The sequence below is a fragment of the Heterodontus francisci genome, chromosome 31, assembly GCF_036365525.1.
Source record: "Heterodontus francisci isolate sHetFra1 chromosome 31, sHetFra1.hap1, whole genome shotgun sequence".
Taxonomy (NCBI): domain Eukaryota; kingdom Metazoa; phylum Chordata; class Chondrichthyes; order Heterodontiformes; family Heterodontidae; genus Heterodontus; species Heterodontus francisci.
This window is the reverse complement of record NC_090401.1, coordinates 57,320,406-57,338,654: the sequence shown is the minus strand read 5'-3', so window position 1 is coordinate 57,338,654 and position 18,249 is coordinate 57,320,406. Positions and strand designations below refer to the sequence as shown.

Here is an 18,249-nt window from a genome sequence, read left to right as displayed (position 1 = left end):
TATCTGCATTCAATTTTCTTCACTTGTTTTCTAAAAGCACTGGCTCATGCCGGTGGATGGTCTTAGTTTTTCATAAAAAGTCATTGGTGAAAGGACTCAACTGACAAAATATGTATTTAATGAGACCTAAAATGGCTCTAGTGAAATTAGGCTTTCCATTGTATTTCAATGGAGATGCATAACCAGAGATATAACTTTCCTGTTAATTTCCTCTCCTGTTCTGAAGACATTGTGGTAGGGGTGAGGTACTGGATGCTGTCCAGTTTCTTAATTAACCAGTCATTATTCATGGTCGTTCCTTGGCAATGTCAGAAAATTAAGTGACCATGTGGGGAATCACAATAGAACCTGACCCTTTACTGACCTCAATCCCTTTCTAACCAATGCCAAACAGAGCACCCATAATGATGCTTCAGCTCAGATCAGCTAAACCTAGCTGATTTGGAATTAAATTTGGATTCTTCCCTGATGTTTGGAATGTAAAAAAAAAATGCTTTCTTGTAAAATATAGTTGCCACAAGATCCGCAAATATGTGTGGACAAAGCACACTCTGTCTGCGTGTTCAAGCTATGCCAGCAGTGCGGAAGGAAAAAAGATTATATTTACAGAGCATCTTTTACAATCCCAGGGCATCCCAAAGAGTTTTACAACCAATTTAGTATTTTTGAAGTGTAGTCATCGTTGTAATGTAGGAAATGATGCAGCCAATTTACACACAGCAAGCTCCCACAATCAGCAATGTGATAATGACCAGATAATGTTTTTATGATGTTGATTGAGGGATAAACTGATAATTGAGGATAGGACACTAAGGATAAGTTCCCTGCTCTTTAAAACATTCACCTGAGGAGAACTGATGGGGCCTTATTTTAATGCCTCATCCGAAAGATGGCACCTCTGATAATGCAGCACTCCCTTAGAACTGCACTGGAGTGTCAGACTGGATTTTTGTGCGCAAGTCTCTGGTGTGGGACTTGAACCCACAACCTTCTGATTCAGAGGCACGAGCTACTATCTGAGCATAGTTCATTAGCTGTGCTTGGTTAGCTGGCTCAATATAAGTCAGGGATTGAACTTGTGAAGTGGGCTTTCCAGATGCCTCAGTTGATAAAGCCAATAAAGACGTAGGTTCAATCCTTGTTGGTGTTGAGTTAGATGATCTCAGCCAAAACAGTAAATTGGGTGTGACAATTTAGGGTGAAAGATGGGAAGAGCCAGCCAGCTTTTCAACCAGAAGGATACCTAGTTTTAGGGCTAAAATGTTAGGATCAAGGATTTTTTTTCATTGGATAAAGACTTCGAGGTGATATGATTGAAGTATTTTGTAGATACTATCCAGGTACATGTTATTAGAACTGGAAAGGGATGTGACAGCCAAGGACCATGAGTATAAGATACAAAAACAAAGTTAGGTTAGATGTGATGAAGGATTCCTTTGGACAGAAATTGGTCAAACTCTGGAATAGATTACCAATTGTCCATTCAATACGGATTCTTCACAGCGGTTCAAAAGGGAGTTGACTGAGCAGCTGAGTGTTGAGAACATCTCATGTCATTAGAGGGTAGGCGAAGGGTAGTTGCAATTATTGATATTGTTGCTGCAATCTCCTCGAGTTTGCTTAATTGCCTTCCGTGTTTGGAGAGAAATAGGCCAGTTTTTTTTCCCTCTTGTTTGTCTCTCCGAGAAGATTGTGTGACTGGGATGGGGAGGGGGAATTAATGGCGCATGCAGGCTGCAGCATGTCTGGATGGGACTGGCTTGATGAACTAGTTAGCCTTTTATGGTTCTTTTTCATTCTGTCCCACTCCTGATGCTATAGAGTAACTTTGGCTGAAAAGTGCAGTTTTGGAACAGGGTTCGACTCTGCTGGGTTATCCTCCAGAGTCACAGAGTTAACAGTCATGCAACAGTGGCTTGGGTGAGGTATCAGAGTTACAAATGCGTATTTAACTTTAATCCCTGTTTTCAGGAGAGGAGGGGAGAAAAGTGGGTAAGAATTATAATTGATTAAGAAAATCCGTGATATTTATTGATGGAAAAGGTAAATAGATCGAGTACCTGACAAGCTGTTTCCAGTGATGTTCCTGCAAGATTCCTCCTCATTTGTATAAGTAATAATTACTGACTCAATGGGCTGCAGTTGACCCCTTTGACAGTTCTGCTTTTTCATTGATTTGTCACATACTGAAGATAAAAAGGGACATGTAAAATAAACAACTTTTCTAGTTGATTACCTTAATGCAGTTCAAACAAATGAACGACACTTCAAAAGTACATAACTGGCTGCGAAGCACTTCGAGACACAATAAGGATCTGAATGGCATTATTTGAAGCTCAGCAGAACCTCAAAGAGCAGCACCTCATCTTTCGATCAGACATTTAAAGCCTGCTGGACTCAACACTGAGTTCAAAATTTTCAGATCATAAACCACTGTTCCCACTTCTTCGGACAGTAGCTGGTGGTAATGGTTCTGCAGTTGCCATTTACACCTCCTCTAGACCCATTTTTTGTGTTTTACTTGTCAGATTACCATCTCCCTTTTGTCATGTAATCTCTCCTACCTTCCACCCTATCACAGACCTTCCCTTTCATTCGTTCCTCCCCCTTTCCTTGCCTCTGTATTTGCTGAAAATCTGTTACGTCTCTAACTTTTTCTAGTTCTGACAAAAGATCATTGACCTGAAACGTTAACTCTGTTTCTTTCTCCACAAATGCTGCCTGACCTCCCCAGCATTTCCTGTTTTTATTTCTTATGTTATATTATTACAGAAGCAAACTGCTTCAGAACAGGATTCAGATAAGTTGTTGTGTTCTGCAGCCAAACGGTGTGCCAAAAGCTCCTTTCGAAACTCACTGTGAAGAATGGGCATGAGTGAAATACTGGTGGGCTCCCAGTAGTTGTGGAACCCAAAAAGAACTTTCAGGAGCAGAAGGAATAAAATAAAGCACTGAGATTTTTCACAAATCCACAAAGGCAATCTCCAGGATATCACTAATATTAAAATTGCAACATCCAAACCAAACTGGTTATACTCAACAGACAACATTTCAAGGTTTCCAACAAAGCAGAGGGCTTGAAATTCCTCAGCCCTTCAATGCACCCCCGCCATAACTCCATCAGAATTGCAGTGGATGGGTCAGAAAACAGGCCAGTACCTGGATACACTCGGCACTGACCTTAGGATTGAGTTCCATAGAGCAGAGAAAATGAAGATTTGAAAGAGGTGTTTACAATCATGAACAGAGTTTAGATAGAGAAACTGTTTCCAATGGCTGAAGTGTCGATAATCTATGGACACAGAGTTAAGGTGATTTTCAAAAAGAACCAGAGGCGACAAGAGGAAGAACTTTTTTTTAAAATGAGATAAGTGGTTAGGATTTGGAACACACTGCCTGATAAGGTGATGGATGCAGATTCAATAGCAACCTTCAACAGGGAATTGGATATATACATTAAGAAGAAAAAACCACTGGGTTATGGGACTAACTGGATTGATCTTCAAAAGGTCTGGCAGAGACTCAATGGGCTGAATGGTGCTGTACTATTCTATGGTTCCCACACAACCTTTGAAGGGGCAGGGCTGTTGTCCACTCTTTACAAGGTCTGGCACAAAGGGAGTGGACACTCACTATATATGTCACTTGCTGTTCCTGTATACTTATGGATATTTGGGGGACCTGCCCTCCTGTATGCGTCAGAAACATGAACACGGTGCAGCAGACATCTTTAAGCCTGGAGAGATTTCACCAGAGCTGTCTCTGAAAGATCCTGCAAATTCACTGGCAGGACAGGCACTCCAATATCAGTGTCCTCTCTCAGGCCAACATCCCCAGTATCGAGACACTGGTCATGGCTAGTCAGTTACGTTGGGCAGGCCACATCGCCCGCATGTCTGACACAAGACTCCCAAAATAAGCTTTCTACTCTGAGCTCCATCACGGCAAGAGGCTACCAGGAGGGCAAAGGCAACGCTACAATGATGTCCTTAAAGTCTCCTTGAAAAAATATGGCATCTCCACTGATTCGTGGGACTCTCTTGCCCGAGACTGCCCAAAATTGAGAAGAAGCATCCGCGAAGGTCCCAGCCAGTTTGAACAATGTTGACATGCCCAGGCAGCGGCCAAGTGACCAAACAGCAGAAGGAGCACTCAGAAATCTGCCCCACCTGTGGGAGTGTGTGCAGATCCAGAATTGGACTATTCGGTCACCTATGGACCCACAACCGTGGAGTGGAAGAAAGTCATCCTCGTTCCTGAGGCACTGCCAAAGAAGAAGATACTTATGGACATTTGGGGGAGAACAGAATCAAGTTAAGCTGTGATGCTGTCCATTGTCAAATAGCTAACTAGACAGCCTGCCAATGCTCAGTGCCTTGGCTCACACATATTCACCTAGATGAGGTATTGGAGTGCCCGTGGACCCATAGCACAGGAGGATTCAATGACTTTGTGACAGGTTGGCAAAGTTGGGGGGGGGGGCGGTTACAGATTACTTACAAAGTCAATTATGTGACAATCTAACCCTTTCTGAAAATTAACAAAATAGTTTACCTTTTAGGAAAGAGCAGTCCATTCTTGGTCCAGTCTTCCTACATAGAATACAATGTCAATTATAGATATCTGTACGAACAAAATCTCATCTTACTCAAATAACTATTAGTAGTAGTATCTCAAATAAAATAAAATATTTAACTAAATTCCTCAAAATTAGCAGTTTCTACATTTTTATAAAAACACTGGTTATAGTCCACTTCAAAATGGGAATACTTTTTAATGTTTTGTTAGCTTTCAGTTTTTCTCATGCATAACAGTAGATTGTTGCAGATTGTTCCTAACTATGCAAAACTTCTACTCCAATAAAAGCAAATTTGCATAACACATCCTAATTAGACATAAGGCAAAGGATTAAAAAAGGATTATGGCACATTATCATTCACGTATCTTGAGAGCAGCATTCTTTAACCTCAATTCAAATGATTCACAACGAAGCTGCAGCTCATTGCGAACATTAACAACTCACACTTGCCTTCCATGTTTTTAAAAATCAATTCATGCAAAGGCCAGCTGGGTTTTTTTTTCAAGGATTCCGTGTCGTTCCCTGGTCCTGAGCCACTACCTTTCACTAGCTACTGTCTAAGATGATACTCTTTCATCCACCAGCTTTGAATGTTTCAAAAAATTCATGTTTCTATTAGGAATCAAAGTTTTGTATCAATGTGACACTCAATCAGCTAAAAGTTATTTCGCTTAATTCTATAGGATTAGAAGCAACTGGGAATACACTTCTGAATAAGTTTGAACTTCCTGTTTGATTTATTAAACACTGGATTTTAACAGTATTTCTGAATGACTCACCTTTTCTTGCAGTACAGGCACAGCAACAGGACAGCTATAGAAATGATGACTATGAAACCAACCACTATAAGTATCACTCGTAAATTGAAACCTGCAAAAAAATAGATATTACACTGATTATAATTATAAGACATCTGATCTACATACACACTCCTTACGAATATGTTCATGAATACAAGCTTCCATCTTGGCTTTCTTACCCCTGGTGGCTGAAGGTTTGAGTCTTAGCCAAGACCAGAATTCATAGGCTGAATATAACACCGCCCCAGCGGGCCAGATGGTGGCGGATCAGGGCGGCACAGTGGTGCAGTGGTTAGCACTGCAGCCTCACAGCTCCAGGGACCCAGGTTCAATTCTGGGTACTGCCTGTGCGGAGTTTGCAAGTTCTTCCTATGACCGCGTGGGTTTTCGCTGGGTGCTCCGGTTTCCTCCCACAGCCAAAGATTTGCAGGTTGATAGGTAAATTGGCCATTGTAAATTGCCCCTAGTATAGGTAGGTGGTAGGGAATATGGGATTACTGCAGGGTTAGTATAAATGGGTGGTTGTTGGTCGGCACAGACTTGGTGGGCCAAAGGGCCTGTTTCAGTGCTGTATCTCTAAATAAATAAATAAATAAAATTGAGCTGGAGGCTCTGGGAGACCTTCCCGGCCCGCTCCCAACTCTGGCCAACTTTACGGCGGTTAGGCTGGAGTGGGGGTCGGGGGAACGGCCCGCCTGCCCAAGGCCAATCAACGCCCTTAAGTAGCCACTGACCCGTGGCAAGCGGGTGTGCTGGGGACGTGAAAGGCCGCCTAGTGATAGCTGCCGGCCTTTCCGTGCACCTGGCGGGTGCCATGGTAGTCGGGCACAGGGACCCAAGACACCTCCCCTTCCCCCCAAACGACCACCCTAGCCTCACCAGGGCACGACCAATCCCCCTGGTGAGGCATGCCCAACTTACCTTCACTCCTGACTTCATGTCGTCGGCTGGGCTATAGTCCCAGGGTTGGCCACCGCTTCCGGTGGCGCTGCTGGGACTAAGAGCTGCCAGCCCGCTAATTGGCTGGCAGCTCACTGATGCGGGACCTCCTCCCTCAGGCGGGTGGAAGTCCTGCCTCAGGACAATTAAAGCCCGGGGACCCGTAAAATGCGGGACGGATCCCCGGGCTAGGGGGAAGCAGGTTGGCCACCGACTTTTATGTTGGTGGCGAATTCCCGCTCGCCTAAGGTAAAATCCAGCCCCATATGTATTTGCCGATACATGCATAAAGTTTTGTCCCTGTTTCATCTGGTTGCTAAGTGAGTATCCCACGAGGTGGGAAAAAAATGTCACTAATCGCCTTCACCTTCACGCCTGCATGCTTCCCATTAGCTGCTCTGCAACATAATTGTGCCAGAAGCTGTTCACTGGGTTTCCTAGTTAGGTATGGGTGACAGGGTTGAATATCTATGAAGTCAGGGCTTAGAAGAGGCAATATTAAAATTTAAAAATGGTGTTACTCAATATAGGCAATGAAATGTTGTTCATATTTTAATCCAGAAATTTTGTTTTCATATAACTTACAGAACCAAGATTATAAGTTTCTATTGTTCCTAAAGTTTGTATTAACACATTTGAGAATCATTTTCCCCTTCATCTTAAAAAGGTGGTACGGTTGTCTGTCAATGGCAGTCCCCTAATTGCATGATTCTTCACACGGCACCCTGAGAATTGGGCAGGTTCTTCGATTGTGGGATAGTATTTACTGATTCGATGTCCATACATGTAGCAGGAATCAGGAACAGGAGCCCATGTTAAACTTTCCTCTCTCCCAAAGCAAAGGCCACTAAGGCCAATTGTAAATATCCCTCTGCTATCCCTAGCAGTGATTATGACCCAGGGACTGTAGCTGAGGTCTATTCCATTTGCAAGGCTACACCTCAGCATCTACCCACTGCAGACAAAAGATATATTGACTAAACATTCTTATTTTGTGCTTTTCATTTTTCATTCAAACTCATTGTACCTGTTAACTTGAATCATGTATTTTTCTTTTCTTGAAAGTGAGAGCTAGCATAACAAATCCCCAGTCCTGCACTGCTGAATATTTCCCATGGTGAGATGCACTCTTAAGAATTGTCCCAATACCTGCTCTGAATGTGCACAACTCATTGCTATCAGTTCATTCGAAAATCACTCTTCTAAGTAAGAAATTCAGTAGGAACATACATAAAGGGTGAGACCAAAACCACTCAATGTTCAACCTCTCCACTAGATGGTTTAGTCTCATGCTATGCCCTCCCAACTGTTAGGCACAATAAGAAAAAAAAAACCTATGGCCAATTTCAGGAAGAACTCTGGAAAATTATCTTCCCACATACTCAATTAATTCCCACACTCCTGATCTGTTGCAAAGTCTTTGTTAATCAGACGATAGCCATGTCTCTTCTTAAAAGACAATGGTATGCCCATACTTACTATATCCATTGGTAAACTGTTCAAGAGGACAACTCTGAAAAATGAAAACTTACTCACATCTTAGCTGACCTCTTGCCAATAAGCTTGCTTATTGCTTTTTGTTTTGAATATCTTATCCAAATCTACTTTCAGGATGTTAAAAACCTGAATTTTAGCCCCTTGAGCTTACATTTCTCCAAAATTAATGACCCTAGCTTTCTAAGCCTATCCTCTTATAGAGATCGAAGTTTAGATAACATTGTTGTTGCCTTCCTTTGCACTCTCTAGAGCCTCTATATCTAACCATGACCAGATGTGGGGACAAAAATGGGACACAATTCAAGTGCAGAGATACCAAAATCTTAGACAGCTGAAGTATACTTTTGCTTTATTGACATGTAAATATTTCATTGAACTTTTATTGCTTCCCTGCAGCTACCACACATTGTTTATGAATCTTTAGTGAGCCGTCAATGATGACCCATTCCTGCCGTACTACTTTCAGTGGGCACCCACGCATAGAATACATCTTGTAGTTCCTGGCACTTGTGTATAACACAGTAATACTCCACACCGAATGACATCTGCCATTTATGAACCCAATCACAATTTGTCAAAAGCAACTCGCAATTTACTAATCATCTCCTTATTATCAGTCAGCACAAGCATTTTTTGTTTTACTATTTAGTTTCATTATTTTTGTTTTTATCAAAACCAATATAAAAATAATGACACAGCATAGAATCATCATAACCAAAGATGGACCCTTCCCATTTATTTTTCTCTGGAGCATCTGTTGTGTTTAAAAATCTCTGCACCAAGATACTGAGACATCTGCATGGGTCAAGTTTCCGTATGGAGCTATTGGTCAATTATCTGGAGATACGGAGAGATCTGCCAATAGGGACACACTCAATTTATCCAGATACAGAGAGATTAGATGCAGGTTGGCTAAATCAAAATTTAGGACTCCAAGTATGTGCAGGCAGTGCTGTAGTTCAACAAATTGAAATCACCCAACTCACCCAGGCCGAACATTGGTAAGTTTCCTTCTATGTGCCCAGAGAGAACAATCTTCCAGGAGGGCATTAATTCCTATTGTTTTCTGGAGCTGAGTGAAAAGTATACCAGTGACAGGTGGTTGATCAGCCAGGGAATTTTGTGGACTTGTTTGTCATGGGTATCAGATTACCTTAGCCTGCCACAGAGAACTCAATCGGTTTTGAACTTCCATTGAAGGTGTGTCATCTTGAAGCTACTTCTACCTCCAGAGAGATCCTGCTAACCTCTTTACTCGTTGATTATTAGATAGCTGATAAGAGTGAGTCCATGGTATGGGAGACATAAACTATTTTTGTGTGGCTCGGAGGGAAGTGAAGTTAAAATTTTTTTTTAAAGCTTTTCCACAAAAGAAAGTGCCTATTTGGGCCTCTTCTGGCTCTGATCTGCATTGACGGTATGTTGACCTGGCAGGAAACTCACTGCAGCTTCCCACTCATGCCACTATGTTACGATTGCAGTTAGACCCCTCTGGCTTTGGGTGAGCATCCTTATCGCCAATTCAGTTGAGTGGATTAAAATCAGGAACCATCAGTTCCCAGCGCCTCCAGGGCTGGACAGTAACCTGGGTGATTTTAACTGTCCAGCTGCCCAGTTTGTGGGTGTATGTATGGATCCTGATTTTACTTTGCCCGGTTTATTTAAATGACAATAATCTTAATGAGATAGGGGAAATGCCCAGATTTAATGGAAAAATTAAGCATGCCTTATGGGGCTGAATTTTACGCCACCCCAGCGGGTTGGATGGTGGCGTGGGGCCGGCGTAAAATTGAGCGGGAGGCTCCGGGAGGCCTTCCCGCCCTGTTCCCGCCTCTGGCCAACTTTACGGCAGTCAGCGAGGGGTGGGGGATGGGGACCACCTGCCCGAGGCCAATTGAGGCCGCCCAGCGATAGCTGCTGGCTTTTCCGTGCATTGGGGAGGTGCCATGGCAGTCGAGCACAGAGTGTCCAATTGAGGCCTGCCCCCACCTCCCAACCCACCCCCGGAACCCAAGACGCCCCCCCCCCCCCAAACGACTACCCTTGCCTTGCCGTCACGACCGACCACCCCCCCCCACCAATGAGGCAAGCCCAACTTACCTGAAGTCTGGCTCCATGGCATCGGCTGGGCTGCAGTCCCAGCAGTGGTCACAGCTCCTGGTGGCGCTGTTGGGACTGAGAGCTGCCAGCCTGCTGATTGGCTGGCAGCTCACTGAGGCGGGACCTCCTCCCTCAAGCGGGTGGAATCCCACCTCAGGACAATTAAAGCCCGGGAACCTGTAAAATGCAGGTCAGATCCCCAGGCTAGGCGGAAGTGGGTTCGTCACTGACTTTTACGTCGGTGGCAAAGTCCTGTCCGTCTATGGTAAGATCCAGCCCATTATGTAAAATAGCATTAAACATAGGGACTACAGCCACATTATTAAACACCAGGTACATCCTTTGGGTGAGTATGAAGTAATAATATCTAGGTATAAATGGAACCCCCTTATAAGTTTGTTTTTCCACTCTATTGGCCTGTATTGTTCATCACAGCCTCACACTGTGCTCCATTAAAGACAAAGAAAAAATCTAAAAGCTCTACTAATAAACTTGAAAATATTTTATGTCCATTATTGAAAATAGCATTTTCTTAATGCCAGGATATAAAATAGAAAATGATAATCATGGTCTGGTAAAGATTACAATCTGCACTCGAACCTGTCTTCTCTTCACAAATGCTGATGTGGTAAATAGTGCATTTCCAGCATTTTCTGTTTTAGTTTCAGATTTCAAGCATTTTTTTTTGTCTCATTTCAGCCTTCACATTACCTGGTGAGTGTTTCTCCACAATGATAAGATCTGCCAGAGTGCTGCTTTCTGTGGGAATAGTGGTCGGCTTGGGCAAAGGTTTTGAACTACGAGGAATTCCTGGAGTAAAACAAAGGCAGAGTGAACATAAACATAATCTAGAGTGGCACCTTAAAGCAGCATCACTCTGAAAACCTGATGCTTCATTCGAAGACAGTTTGACCTTCCTTCAGCAATTCCAGCAGCAAACAGGATTTTCTATATGTTCCCTTTCAGTATTAGCTATCTATTCCTCACAGTATAATTTATGTTCTGATCCTTTTCTTCCTTCTGTTAACCTCCTCTCCCTTATCTTCTCCTGGTGTGATACATCATTCCCCGCAGTGTAATTAGCCATGTGTCTTTTTCTCAGGCCTCTGCCAATACAGCTCTTCATGCTTCAGGTGGCAATCCACATCAGCTGTAATTTTGTTTTTATTTATTCATTCATGGGATGTGGGTGCATGTATGGGATCTTGAATTTGCTTCGCCCTGTTTATTTAAAAGGCAATAATCTTAATGAGATCTGGGAAATACCCAGATTTAATAAAAGAACTAAACATGGCTTAATTGTGTGAATTAACATATTAAATGTCAGGGACTACAGGCACATTATTAAACATCTGTTGGGTGAGTATGAGATAATTATATCCAGGTATAAATGGAAACCCCGTATAAGTTGGCTATTATACTCTACAGCTCCACACTGTATTCCATTAAGAACAAAGATAAAATCAAAAGGCTCTACCAATAGACTTGAAAAAAACTTCCGGGCACTATAAAAAAAAATCTAACATTTTCTTAATTACAAGATATAAAATATAAAATGATACTCATGATCTGGTAAAGGTCACAATCTACACAAGCATTTATTGCCCATTCCGGAGTGCCCTTTAGAGGGTAGGGGCAACTGAGTGGCTTGCTGGGGTATTTCAGAGTCAACCACATTACTGTTGGTCTGGAGTCACACCAAGGACAGACCAGGTAAGGACAGCAGATTTCCTTCCCTAAAGAACTTTAATGAACCAGATAGGTTTTCATGGCCACCATTACTGATACTAGCTTTCTACTCCAGATTTATTTATTTAACTTAATTTAAATTCCCCGGCTACCATGGTGGGATTTGAATTTATATCTCTGGATTATTAATACAGGCCTATGGAATACTATTTCAGTAACATAATCACTAAGCTACCATACCAACAAGTGATTGATTTCCCCTTCAATATTATTGACTGGCCCTCAAGTATTCCTCCGGTGGGGAAGCACGTCTGATTTCTCTACAATAGACCTGTTTGATCTATACAAAAGCAAAGTACTGCCAATGCTGGAAATAAACAGAAAATGCTGGAAATATAGAGCAGGTCAGGCAGCATCTGTGGAGAGAGAAACAGAGTTAACGTTTCAGGTCAATGACCTTTCTTCAGAACTGGAAAAAGTCAGAAATGTAACAGGTCTTAAGCAAGTGTCACAGAGCAGCTGCAGGACATCCTTCTGGGGGAGGATGAACAGCCAGAGGTCGTGGTCCACAATGACATAGGCAGGAAGAAGGATGAGGTCCTGAAAGCAGATTTTAGGGAGTTAGGAAGGAAATGAAACAGCAGGACCTCAAGAGCTGTAACCTCAGGATTACTCCCAGTGTCATGTGCTAGTGAGCATAGAAATAGGAAGATTGATCGATTGAACACATGGCTGGAGAATTAGTGTAGGAGGGAGGGCATCAGAATTCTGAGGCATTGGGACCAGTTCTGGGGTGGTGGGACCTGTACAAGATGGACGGGCTACACCTTAACAGGACCAGAACTAATATCCTCGCAGGGAGCTTTGCTAGTGCTGGTGGATATTAGTTCTGGTCCTGTTGGGGAGAGTTTAAACTAGCTTGTTAGGGGGATGGGAACCTGAGGGGTATCTCACATTGGAAGGAAGTAAAGCTGCAAGTGACATTAGAAGGCAGGCGAAACAAAGGCGAGCATCAACTTGGCTTAGAATGCAGAATAATGTCAAGAAGACAAGGTTAAGGACACTCTACCTGAATGCACACAGCATTCACAACAAGGTAGATGATTTAAAGGCCCAAATAGATGTAAATGGGTATGATCTAATTGCCATAATGGAAACGTGGCAACAGGGTGACCAAGACTGAGAACTGAATATTCAAGAATATTCGACATTGAGGAAGGACAGGCAAAAAGGAAAAGGAGTTGGTGTTGCACTGATAATAATGGGATCAGTACTTTAGTAAGGGAGGATCTCAGATTGAAAGAACAGAATGTGGAATCTGCTTGGGTGGAGCTAAGAAACAGCAAGGGCAGCAAACATTGGTAGGAGTTATTTATAGGCCACCAAACAGTAGTGTGGGGCATGGTATAAATCAGGAGATTAGAGAAGTATGTGGCATGGGTAATACAGTAATCATGGGTGGCCTCAATATGCATATAGACTGGGTAAACCTAATGAGCACTGATGCTGTGGAGGACGAGTTTCTGGAGTGTGTTAGGGATGGATTTCTAGAGCAGTATGTTGAGGAACCGATTAGAGAACAGGCTATTTTAGATCTAGTTTTTTGTAATTAGAAAGGGCTAATTAATAATCTTGTTATAAAAGAACCTTTAGGGATGCGTGACCATAATATGATAGAATTTTACATTATGTTTATGGAAAAGTCCTGGGGAAAATTGATGGACAGAGAGATTTGGGTGTTCAGGTCCATTGTTCCCTGAAGGTGGCAACGCAGGTCAATAGAGTGGTCAAGAAGGCATACGGCATGCTTTCCTTCATCGGACGGGGTATTGAGTACAAGGGTTGACAGGTCATGTTACAGTTGTATAAGACTTTGGTTCGGCCACATTTGGAATACTGTGTGCAGTTCTGGTCGCCACATTACCAAAAGGATGTAGATGCTTTGGAGAGGGTGCAGAGGAGGTTCACCAGGATGTTGCCTGGTATGGAGGGCGCTAGCTATGAAGAGAGGTTGAGTAGATTAGGATTATTTTCATTAGAAAGACGGAGGTTGAGGGGGGACCTGATTGAGGTGTGCAAAATCATGAGAGGTATAGACAGGGTGGATAGCAAGAAGCTTTTTCCCAGAGTGGGGGATTCAATTACTAGGGGTCACGAGTTCAAAATGAGAGGGGAAAAGTTTAGGGGGGATATGCGTGGAAAGTTCTTTACGCAGAGGGTGGTGGGTGCCTGGAACGCGTTGCCAGCGGAGGTGGTAGACGCGGGCACGATAGCGTCTTTTAAGATGTATCTAGACAGATACATGAATGGGCAGGAAGCAAAGAGTTACAGGTCCTTAGAAAATAGGCGACATGTTTAGATGGAGGATCTGGATCGGCGCAGGCTTGGAGGGCCAAAGGGCCTGTTCCTGTGCTGTAATTTTCTTTGTTCTTTGTTCTTCTGCTGTGAGGTAGTTCAATCTGAAGCCAGGGTGTTAAATTTGAACAAAGGAAATGATGAAGGTATGAGGGGCAAATTGGCTGAGGTGGATTGGGAAAATACATTAAAAGGTATAACAGTACATAGGCAATGGATAGTCTTTAAAGAATTATTGCACAGTTTACAGCAACTATACATTCCTTCAAGGCACAAAAACCCCAAAAGTAAAGGTAGTCAACTGTGGATAACAAAGGAAGTTAAGGATTGTATAAGATTAAAAGAAAAGGCCTATAAAGTTGCCAGAAATAGTAGTAAACCTGAGGATTGGGAGGATTTTAGAATACAGCAAAGGAGGACGAAGAAATTGATTAAGAAAGGAGAATAGAATATGAATGTAAGCTAACATAAAATACAAAAACGGACTGTAAAAGCTTCTACAGGTATGTAAAAAGGAAACATTTGGCTAAGACAAATCCATTATAGGCAGAGCCAGGAGAATTTATAATGGGAATAGAGAAATGGCAGAGAAGCTAAATGATTACTTTGTGTCTGTCTTCACTGAGGAAGGTACAAGAAATCTCCCAGAATTAGAGATCAAAGGGATTAGGAGGAATGAGGAATTAAAAGAAATTAGTATTAGTAAGAAGATTGTATCGGAGAAATTAATGGAGCTGAAGGCTGATAAGTCCCCAGGACCTGATATTCTACATCCCAGAGTGTTGAAAGAGGTAGCTATGGAGATAGTGGATACATTGGTGATCATCTTCCAAAATTCTATAGATTCTGGAGCAGTTCCTGCAGGTTGTAAGGTAGCAAATGTCACCCCACTATTTAAGAAGGGAGGGAGAGAAAAAACAGGGAATTACAGACCTGTTAGCCTTATATCAGTCGTTGGGAAAATGCTAGACTCTATTCTAAAGGATGTGATAAATGGACACTTGGATAACAATGATCTGATTGGGCACAGTCAACATGGATTCATGAATGGGAAATCATGCTTGATGAACCTGAGGAGTTTTTTGAAGATGTAACTAACATAATGATAAAGGGGAGTCGGGGCACTTGGATTTTCAGAAGGCTTTTGGTAAAGTCCCCCACAGGAGGTTGGTAAGCAAAATTAAAGCACATGGGATAGGAGGTAATATACTGGCATATAAGGATTGGTTTACATGCAGAAAGCAGAGAGTAGGAATAAACGGGTCATTCTCATATTGGCAGGCTGTGACTAGTGGGGTACCGCAGGGATCAGTGCCTGGGCCCCAGCTGTTCACAATATATATCAATGATTTGGATGTGGGGACCAAATGTAGTCTTTCCAAGTTCGCGGATAACACAAAACTAGATGGGAATGTGTGTTGTGAGGAAGATGCAAAGCAGCTTCAAGGGGATTTGGACAGACATAGCGAGTGGGCAAGAACATGGCAGATGGAATATAAGTGGAAAAATGTGAGGTTATCCACCTTTGTAAGAGCAACAGGTGTGCAGAGTATTTCTTAAATGGCAAGAGATTAGAAAGTGTAGATGTACAAAGGGACCTGGGTGTTCTTGTCAATATGTCACTGACATCTATCATTCAGGGACAGCAAGCAACTAGGAAGGTTAATGGTAGGTTAGCCTTTGTCGCAAGAGGATTTGAGTACAGCAGTAGTGAAGTCTTGCTTCAATTGTATAGAACCTTGGTTAGACTGCACTTGGAGTACTGTGTGCAGTTTTGGTCCCCTTACCTTAGGAAAGATATTATTGCCATAGAGAGAGTGCAAATGAAGGTTCACCAGACTTGTTCCCGGGATGGCGGGACTGTCCTATGAAGAGAGATTGGGGAAACTGGGCCTGTATTCTCTAGAGTTTCGAAGAATGAGAAGTGATCTCATTGAAACCTGAAAAATACTTAGGCGTAAGATGTTTCCCCTGGTTGGGGAGCCTAGAGCCAGGAGACACAATTTCAAAATAAGGGGAAAGCCACTTCGGACAGAGATGAGGAGAAATTTCTTTATTCAGAGGGTTGTGAATCTTTGGAATTCTCTACCCCAGAGGGCTGTGGAAACTCCATCATTGAGTATGTTTAAAGCAGAAATTGACAGATTTCTAAATACAAATGACATAAGGGGATATGAGGATAGTGTGGGAAAAAGGCATTGAAGTAGATGATCAGCCATGATCATATTGAATGGCGGGGCAGGCTCGATGGGCTGAATGGCCTACTCCTGCTCCTATGTTCCTAAGTACAAGGCAGGGAAAGGGGGGAGGAGAGGAAAGAACAAAAGGGAATCAAAGGCAGGGATGAAAGTGGAAGGTGAAAGGAGATGGTAATGGGACAAGTGAAGAAACAAAAGATGGGTCTAAAGGAGGTGTAAATGGGAATAGCAGGATCACCACCAACAGCTGCTGTCTGAAAAAACAGCAGCAGAGGTTATGATCTGAAATTGTTGATCTCAATGTTGAGTCTGGAAAGCTGTGAAGTGCCTAAATTGAAAGATGAGATGCTGTTCCTTCCGCTTGCATTGAGCTTCATGAAGGTGATCGAGGGCAGAGAGGTTGGAGTGGGACTGGGGCGGAGATTTAAAATGACAGGCTTAGGGGTCACACTTGCGGACTGAATGGAGGTGTTCCAAAAAGCCGTCACCCAATCTGTGTTTGGTCTCCCCAACGCAGAGGAGACTGCATTTTGAGCAGTGAATACAGTATACTAAATTGAAAGAAGTAAAAGTAAATTGCAATTTCATCTGGAAGGAATGTTTGGGGCTCTGAATGGTGGGAAAGGAGGAGGCAAAAGGGTAAGTATTGCATCCAACCTTTTTGCATCTTTAACTTTTTCTGTTCAGGTCATTGATCTGAAACGTTAACTCTGTTTCTCTCTCAACAGATGTTGCCTGATCTGCTGAATATTTCCAAAAAATTTCTGTTCTTTCCCTGTTTGATCTATGATCTTCTTTCACAGGTGAATAGTAATTATTGTCTTTCTGGCATTGAGTATTCTGCTTGTGCTATCTATAACCTAATCATTGAGTTCCTTAAAAAAAAACTAGTTATATAAAATTTAAGTTTGGGTATAGCTACTTATTATTTTTAATTAATGTACTGAACAAAATGGTTCAGTTAACACCTTTATGACTTTTGTTTTCAGCTTTTTAAGGTGAGAGACGGTAGTGCCAGGAACAGAACCTACTCTGTTTCAAGCATCTGGTACAGCATCAAACACTTTCATGTCAGATGCAGCAGCTAGACGCAGAGTAAAGTTCCTTCTATTCAACAACATACTTCAGGCCTCACCTCAGAAGAGCATTCCCACTGCATTAATGCAAATTCCCCCTCCCCCATTTCGCACACCAACCATTATGAGCAGGACTATCAAAAAATGTCAATCATGGTTGAATTATGAGAAATTTTATACTATGGCAAAATTCCCACCAGGAACTGGGATTAAGACTGCCCAAGCTCATTTCATATTGGACTCCACAGCCAGCAGACAGAGCAGATTTTCATCCCATCAATCTGGGTTAGATTGAAATCTAGTTTTCCAATGCAAAAGACCAGCATCTAAGCCAATGTACCACTCAGTCCCCAGTTCCACTTATAATTTTACGGAAATGTAAAATGTTTTTCCCTAAGGAATGGAGTGACCCAATCTGGTGATGAATTAATCAGCACAGGAAGGATGTGGATGTGTCATGTGACCTCAGAGACAATGACATCATGCAAGAAGCCACATCCTTCTTTGACTTCTACATAACTCTTTATTTGTGTTTCAAATACAGTAATTAAAGCCATGGGTGATTTATATTACATTATCTCACATTTGTGGTTTGAAAAATGATGGTCTATTTCTCTCTTTGAACTAATGACATTGTTCTGATTCCAGGCTTCAAATGCTCAGCACAGTTGCGTATTTTTTCTCTTTCCAGCTGCACACTTATTACCTCAACTCATCCAAAGACTTCTTTCCAGTCTAGCTCTTTCAATCTTGCCTTTCCTCCCTCTCCTGCATTGTGGTTTTTAACCTTACCACTTTCCCTAACTCAGCAGTTCCCTCAGTTTGCTCTTCCCCAAAATGGAGCAAATGATGACTTATATGTTACGTTGCTAAAACTAATGTTGTGTAAATGAAACAAGACAACTCAGTAGCATTAGTTTATCAGTGTAAACAAGAGTTAATGTACAATCTATTAGCCACCCACATTCAATGTCTAGACTGAAAGGTGACATATCAGAGGGTAGCTCGTGGTATGG

General features: G+C 42.4%; 1 protein-coding gene across 1 annotated transcript in view; it reads right to left on the bottom strand.

Annotated features, from left to right (window-relative positions):
- Positions 1-18,249, bottom strand: part of si:dkey-34d22.1 (discoidin, CUB and LCCL domain-containing protein 1) — a 143,058-nt gene that overhangs the window by 17,033 nt on the left and 107,776 nt on the right. The window contains exons 11-14 of the mRNA XM_068011694.1: positions 10,627-10,725; positions 5,359-5,449; positions 4,555-4,592; positions 2,061-2,186 (exon numbers count right to left, since the gene is read on the bottom strand). Of these exons, the coding sequence (XP_067867795.1) occupies positions 2,061-2,186; positions 4,555-4,592; positions 5,359-5,449; positions 10,627-10,725 (354 nt within the window). The remainder of the gene's footprint in view (positions 1-2,060; positions 2,187-4,554; positions 4,593-5,358; positions 5,450-10,626; positions 10,726-18,249) is intronic.